General features: G+C 52.5%; 1 protein-coding gene across 1 annotated transcript; it reads right to left on the reverse strand.

Moving 5' to 3' along the window:
• Positions 1–218: 218 nt before the first annotated feature.
• Positions 219–6473, reverse strand: KRT9 (keratin 9). The gene is made up of 8 exons (XM_047093541.1): positions 5841–6473; positions 4424–4506; positions 4149–4305; positions 3713–3874; positions 2877–3002; positions 2528–2751; positions 1560–2149; positions 219–466 (listed from the first exon to the last, which is right to left on the reverse strand). The coding sequence occupies exons 1-8, from the start codon at positions 6471–6473 to the stop codon at positions 447–449; spliced, it is 1995 nt and encodes a 664-aa protein (XP_046949497.1). The 3' UTR covers positions 219–446.
• Between the last annotated feature and the right edge of the window lie 1236 nt (positions 6474–7709).

Here is a 7709-nt window from a genome sequence, read left to right on the forward strand (position 1 = left end):
GATTATTATTTTAAGCCACTAAATCGTGGGTTGCTTTGTTACAAGCAAAAGTCAACTGATGGAAAACCTGACCAACACTTTGCAAAGTGGATTCAGTTGATTCTCCCTTCACCTCCTTTCTGTCCCTTCTTAATCCCAAAGAACAAATGGGTCAAAGTCCAAGTTTGATTTGCAGTAGGAAAGCTTTATTGGGAAATTGAGATCAGGCAGGAAGTGGGATCACCCCCAGACCAGACAGTTGGAAGACAGGTCTCCCCAACCCTCCTAGGGGAGGGAGCCAGTGAGCAGCCAGAGGCACACATGCCCATTCAGCCCAGTCCCAAATGAGCCCTGGGACTCGTTGCCAGCCATCCTTGATGTCAGAAGGCAATAAGCAGGCTTTGTCGGGGGGCTGCCCGTCTGGGGGACACTCAGCTGAGGCGGAGCCAAAAACACTTACAGGAGCTCTAGTATCGAATCTGATAGCCTGTAGAGAGATGGAAGAGAGGTAAGGGTGAGAAGGGAGGACTTAGAACACGAGACAGAGAAGCCAAGACTTAGAGAAAGATAGGCAAACTGAGAGCGAGGAGACTGGAGCTCAAAGAGCTGGAAGGACCTTGGGGTCCTAGTGGCCCCCATCCAATTCCTAAAGCTCTCCTGCAGCAGCCCTGACTGATACTCTCCCATTTCTGAAGATGAAGTTTCGTGAGCCTGGTCCCTCTTCCATTCAATAGCCTTATTAGTACATTTCTTGGATATTGAGGTAAGGATGGCCCAGCCTCTGCCCATACATGCACATCCATGGCCCTGTGGTTCCTCTTGTTGCACAAAACCACACCAGACACCCTAGACAAGGACAGCTTCCATGCACCTCAAGGTTTCTCTGAGCTAAACATCCCCGGTCATGTTACCCAGACTTTTTACTACAATTTCATATAATTCATAAAATTCAACATGCACAAGGGGAAACTTTCTCTGACCTAGAGACCACTTCACGGTGTGACTCTTACATTAGACTTTTCTGTTCAGTGTATGCCCCTTTAGATAGTTGCACCATATAACTGACTTGTATGAGCCAACCACTGACTACAGTACCTGAACCTCTTTTCTACCTGAAATGTTGCCAATCCAGGTCTTCCCATCCTCGTGATGATGGAAAGTATTGGCTGTGGAGACCCACAGAGCTGAGTTCCTCATTTATTGATTGTATGGCCTTGAATAAGCTACTTCTCTTCTCTGAACCTCATTTCCCTTATCTCTAAAATGGGAATAATAATACCACCTCATAGGATGTGATGGGAAATATATAAGATAATGCACAATTTCCAACCAAACTCCTAAGCTATGGAGACTCAGGCCATGTAGATTTGGTCCTAGCCTCACCCAAAGGTTTGTCAAAATTAATGATAATTAATAAATAAGGGCAAGTCTATAACACCTTACTAGAGACCTCCCTAAAATCTAGCTCTGTTCAGAGTATGTATCCCCTAGAGAAGCTCAAAGATACTCAAAAAGGGGTGGTACCATGACAGCTTAACACCCGTGCCTCCCTGACCCCATGAGCTAGAGTTGTCCCTTACCTTGTGTATCATCACATTCACCAGATTTTGAGGAAGAGGACTGGGACTGAGATGGTCTTCCACTTCCTCCTCCATAGCTGCCGCCACTTCCTCCTCCAGATCCACTTCCTCCTCCGTAGCTGCCACCACTTCCTCCTCCAGATCCACTTCCTCCTCCGTAGCTGCCGCCACTTCCTCCTCCAGATCCACTTCCTCCTCCGTAGCTGCCGCCACTTCCTCCTCCAGATCCACTTCCTCCTCCGTAGCTGCCGCCACTTCCTCCTCCAGATCCACTTCCTCCTCCGTAGCTGCCACCACTTCCTCCTCCAGATCCACTTCCTTCTTCACAGCTGCCACCACTTCCTCCCCTGCCTCCACTTCCTCCTCCAGAACTACTTCCTCCACCATAGCTGCCACCACTTCCTCCTCCGTGGCTACCTCCACTTCCTCCTCCAGAACTACCTCTTCCTCCATAGCTGCCTCCACTTCCTCTTCCATGGCTACCTCCACTTCCTCCCCAGGATCCTCTTCCATGACTGCCTCCACTTCCACCGTGATATCCACTTCCTCTGCCACCTCCAGAGCGCCTTTGTCCAGATTCATGAGATTCACTGAGAATGAAAGATAACACAGAGAGAAAATGAGAGACCCCACTACATATACAAGGATGGACCTGGACAGAGACAAGACCCAAATGTGAATCTTCCTGAGTTTTCCTTCTGCAAGCTAGAGGACAGACTAGGCTGGCACCACAGCTGGAAAGGAGAGCCTCCCTCTCCCTGGAACAAGGAGTAGTCCCTTTTCTCATTGTTACCAACCTCCTTTCCCAAAGCCCAGATGCCCTGAGACTCCCCCACCGAATGAAGAAGTCCTCAACCCATAAGACCCTGTGTACAGGAACTTTCCCAACTGCCTGTGTCCAGGAAGACAGATGCAATGTCAGGGACTTATAAATTCCTAGGGATTCCACAGAATCCTGGGGCACCTACAAGTCCTCCTGGCCACCCTCAAGGAGGCTGCGGTAAGTCGCAATTTCCTGCTCCAGCCGTGTCTTGATGTTGAGCAGAACGCTGTATTCCTGATTCTGGCACTCAATCTCTCCCCGGATCTCAGTGAGCTGAGCCTCCAGGTTACTGATCTGCTCCTGCAACTGCTGCAGCTGGCCACAGTAGCGGTTCTTGGTGTCTTCCAAGGACTTCTCCAGGGCCGATTTCTAGGGGGCATGAGGAGGCTATAAGAGGGATGCTACATCATAGCTCCTCCCCTTCCCACTCCTGGGGATTATGTCAAGCCTCCTGTGCCTCACGTTGGCAGAGGGTCTAGAGCAGAACGGCCAACCTTGCTGAGCTGAGACTGCAGCTCAATCTCCATCTCCTGGACGCTGTGCCGGAGCTGGGTCACCTCCTTGTTGCTGGACTCCATCTCCCGGCCACTATTCGTCACTTCCTGCTCCATCTGGCTCATCTGAAAACCCAAGAACTCAGTGAGAACCAGGCTGGACCAGAAGCTGCAATGGAGAAGGTTCTGCCCCACTCACCCGGACCTTTGCCTCCAGGACCAAGAGTGAGCCAAAACCAAAGACAAGTTATCCTGAGTCCTGGGTCTGCTAGCCAGCCAGAGTAATCCAATTCTCTCAACTTAACATTCCCTCTCAGCAAGGCTCTAAGATTCTTCACACTTGTCCCCAAACCACCTTTCTAACCTCATTTCAAACCGACCCCCAAACACACACACACAAGCACACACACACACACTAGAGACCATGCCCTCATATGCCAGGGTCGTGTGGTAGGCTCTGGAGGCTCAAGGAGAAAGGAAGACATCAGAGAGCTCAGTGGGGTATAAGAGGCACACCACGCACCTCTACTGGGGGGTCTGATAGCACGTAGACTTACATGAGTTGTTCATGCTCTGCCTTTGTTCACACATGTAATAAATTGTGAGCTTCTTGAGAGCAGCAATCTTATTGGCTCATGTCTGAGACATTAGGACTTCACATAAAGCTGTCACTGACAAGCCACTCAGTAATCATGTTTGTGGGCAATGACTGAAGCTGGATGGAGGACAGCTGAACCGAGAGATGGAGGGGTGGGAGGAGAGAGGGATGGGGTGGAGGAATGGAGGGATGCATGGAAGAAGGAGAGAAGGTTGAATGGGCAGCCCGCTCTGCTCACCTGAGTCTCATATTGCTCTTCAATGTCCCTACGGTTCTTAGCACTGATCCTCTCATACTGCTCGCGCATGTCATTGAGGATCTTGGTGAGATCTTTGCCAGGAGCAGCATTCATCTCCACGTTGACATCCCCAGAGTTCTGCCCAGTCAGCTGATTCATCTCCTGCCAGGGATGATGGGTCTATGAGGTCAAGGGGTAGGATCCTCTCCACCACATTTTAGCCCTCCCTGCTTTCCCAGAGGTACAAAAAAGGGGCACAGTTGGGAAGGCAAAGCCCAACCACCACCATAGGCACTGCTAAGGAGGCACTGGGAGAGTGTCCTCAAAAGTCACAGAGAGGGTGTCTCCCAGGCAATGCCCCATAGCTGTCCCCCCATTGTCTCTGCACTTCCATTCCTCCCACTCCTCAATAAGCCATAAGTAGCCAGTATCATACATCCTCATGATTCTTCTTGAGGAAAATCAGTTCCTCCTGCAGAGACTCATACTGCATTTCCAGGTCAGACTTTTGCATGGTCAGATCATCCAGCACCTTCCGCAAGCCATTGATGTCAGCCTCCACTCCTTGTCGCAGGGTGCTTTCCATCTCATACCTGCAGACCAGCCATGGGTAGGAATGAGCAAGAGGGCACAAGTCCCTACTGGGACATTTAGAGCACTAGGGGGTGGAGAAAGATTGTTGACAGCAGAGGGAGTGGCAGCCAGACTCACTTCATCCTGAAGTCATCCAATGTCATGCGAATGTTGTCAAGATCCAGGAGAGTCTTATGGTTGCCCACCGTGGTGTCCAGAATCTAAAAACAGAGGAGATGGCATGGAGCCCATGCTCCTCTGCTATGACCCACTGCTGGGAAGGCAAGAGGCCAGGCAAAGCCATAAGAGATGATGGCCCCATCCGGGAAGATTCTTAAAACGTAGGAGAAGCTTCCAACAGCTGGTACCTGGCACATACCCCTCACAGACTTCAGCAAGGATGTTCAGTGTGACATTCATTCATTCATTCATTCATTTGGCAAATTAGCTAAACTGAGAGCTCCTCAAGGACAGAGACCAAGTCTGGTACATCACTTTGTCTGCCGGAGGCAACACTGAGGGTGGTCATTCACTAGATTGAGTGGATGAATAAGTGGATAGATAGAAACACGGCTGGATGGATGAGTGGGTATATAGATGAATGGGTGGTAGGAGGATGAGTAGATAAGGGCAGGTAGGGGGTATGGAAAAGTAGATTACTTCCATCCCCGGAGTTCTAGATCCTCTTCATCCCCTTAAACAACCAGCATGTGTGTCTGCGTCCAACTGGAAAGACCAGGACAGGCCCCTCTAGGAGCCCAAGAGAAGTAGGAAGGAAGAGATACAACTTCTAAGTTTCCCAAACTAGAAAGTTCGAAATTCTTTTTTTTTTAATTTTTTTTCAACGTTTATTTATTTTTGGGACAGAGAGAGACAGAGCATGAACGGGGGAGGGGCAGAGAGAGAGGGAGACACAGAATCCGAAACAGGCTCCAGGCTCTGAGCTGTCAGCCCAGAGCCTGACGCGGGGCTTGAACTCACGGACCGCGAGATCGTGACCTGGCTGAAGTCGGACGCTTAACCGACTGCGCCACCCAGGCGCCCCGAAAGTTCGAAATTCTTAAAGAATGAGAGGAGAGACACGCACAGATTACCTCCTCTCTTGAGCCACACGATCTGCTCCAAACAGGATTTTTTTTTCATATCATTACAGAAGTTTCGAACCAACAGGGACAAGAGCTGGTCTGCCCATCCCATGCATTAAATGTGTAGGAGAACAGATCCAGAGAGGGCATCAGGTTTCCCAGAGAGGGCATAGTGAATTGATGGCAGACCCAGGACTGCATCACTGGCTCCCAGGGCAGTGCCTCCATCACTGTGCTCCCTCCACACTGCCTCTCCATTCCCAACTTAGGGTCAGGCCAAGAGGAGACCCCCCACAACCAGTCCCAGGCTCCCCCATGCTAATCTAAGCCTGTCCTCTCTTCTTCCCAGACTCTGAAAGTTGATGAAGCGTGTGTGTGTGTGTGTGTGTGTGTGTGTGTGTATGAGAGAGAAAGAGAGAGAGACAGAGACACAGACACCAGGAGAGAAAGATCAGAGTTTCCCCACCTACCTGGTTCTTGAGGTCTTCGATGGTGTCATAGTAGGGGGAGTAATCCTTTTGGAAGGCCATGGGTCCCTGCTTGTTATACCACTCCCGGATCTTACCCTCCAGTTTATTGTTGTCTTCCTCTAGTGCCTGCACCTTATCCAAGTAGGAGGCCAGCCGGAAATTGAGGTTCTGCATGGTGGTCTTCTCATCAGCGCCCAGAATACCACCAGCACCACCATCAAAGTCACCGCCAAAGCCCCCAGATCCCCCAAAGCCTCCTGCAGAACCGCCACCAAAACCAAAGCCTCCTCCAGATCCACCCCCAAAGCCCCCAGAGCCTCCAAAGCCTCCTCCAGATCCACCCCCAAAGCCCCCTCCAGACACACCACCGAAGCGCCTGGAACCTCCACCGAAGCTACCAGCACTAAAACCACCCCCAGATCCTCCACCGTAGCTGGAGCCAAAACTGCCACCACCTCCCCTCCCACAGACCCCGGAGCGCCCCCCTCCATAGCTACTGGAAGAGCTGAATCGGCCCCCTCCTCCAGAGGCCCCTGAGGAGCTGACGCGACCGAACGAGGACATCATGCTGCCCCCGCCACCCCTGGAGCTGCCTTGGCTCCGGTAAGAAGAGGAGAATTGTCTGCAACTCATGGCTGGCCCTGCTGCAGCTCGTGGGATAGGAGGCAGTCGTCAGAGCGCTGCTAGTTCCCGAGTGCAGGGTAAAGGGCTGTCCCCAAGGCTTCTTACTTATACCCCCAGCTGAAGGTGGCATGCCTGGGTGTGCCCTCTGTCGGCACCAGCCTCCCCCCACAGACCTGAAGGAGGTCTGCGATCGGGAGGCGGCAGTGCCGCCCAGGCTCAGCGTCCTTCTCTGACTCCCCGAGGCAGCCCAGCCTCTCTCCATTGTGTGGGGTAATTTGGTGATATTAGGCTGTCAGGGGGACCATAAATCAGCTCTGCCGCCAAGGGGGTGACCTAGATCCTGGAGTTTGGTCTCCAGCCGGCCCGGCAGCAGGTCTGAGACTTAGCCCCTCTGGGATAGGAACTCCTAGGAGTAGAGTCTTCTCCCCCACTGATGGTTATCACTGTGTGCACCCCTCCCTGCTCCCACCTTGTGCCCACTGTGGGTGGGCTAGGACTGGGGGACCACGGGGTCATCCCCGAGGATGGAGGAGGCACAGTCCCAGCCCACAGAGAGCTGCCAGTGATGGTGGGAAGCCCAGCCCCTGCCCTCACGGAGCCCCAGACTGATGGGGAACCCGGTCCTTGCTCTCAGAAACCCCAGTGTGACGAAGGAAACAAATGACATGGCAGAAAGACCACAACACAGCCACATGCCCACCAGCGCTCGGAAATAGCAAGCGGTGTTCACACAAAGGACGCGGGGAGAAAGACTGAATAAAGACAGTGGTACTGAGGCTGGCTGACCTTGGAGCAGGAAGGCAAGGGGCTCCACTGTCCTGATCCTTCAGCAGGGCCCAGCAGCGGGTATGGAATTGACCTTGGTTGCCTGCCTAGTCCGTACTGAGCCCTGAGGGATACAGAGATGTGCGATTTCCCAGCCCTCCTGGAATGCGCAAGCCCCCTGCTCCTGGCAGAAGGTCCAAAGCGTGTTCTGGTGAGCAGGGCCAGGAGACAGCGGTAAGAAAGGCAGGGGACTCTGGTGCCAGACTACCCGAGGCAACCCCCGCTGCCCGCTCACGAGCTGTGTGACATGTGACTCTGCCACGTTATGTAATTACTCGGTGCCTCCGTTCTCGCCTCTGTGAAAGGATGATGTTAATGGTGTGCCCATCTCCTAGGAAGAGACGCTTGAGAAGGGCTCCAGAAACGGTTTCACCACCTCTGATCCTTCAGCCCCAGAGGCCCTCTGGACTCTGCCCCCTC

The sequence above is a fragment of the Lynx rufus genome, unplaced genomic scaffold, assembly GCF_022079265.1.
Source record: "Lynx rufus isolate CCGP_SWC_20201006 ecotype Redwood Valley unplaced genomic scaffold, mLynRuf1.p SCAF_34, whole genome shotgun sequence".
Classification (NCBI taxonomy): Eukaryota; Metazoa; Chordata; class Mammalia; order Carnivora; family Felidae; genus Lynx; species Lynx rufus.

What these genes read in the sequence shown, in the direction of transcription:
- KRT9 (XM_047093541.1), bottom strand. Translation starts at nt 6,473, where the DNA reads ATGAGTTGCAGACAATTCTCCTCTTCTTACCGGAGCCAAGGCAGCTCC. An exon ending in TTGGATGACTTCAGGATGAA is followed by an intron (nt 4,306 to 4,423) that starts GTGAGTCTGGCT and finishes GCTGGTCTGCAG; the next exon opens with GTATGAGATGGAAAGCACCC. An exon ending in GAGGGTGGCCAGGAGGACTT is followed by an intron (nt 2,150 to 2,527) that starts GTAGGTGCCCCA and finishes TTTCATTCTCAG; the next exon opens with TGAATCTCATGAATCTGGAC.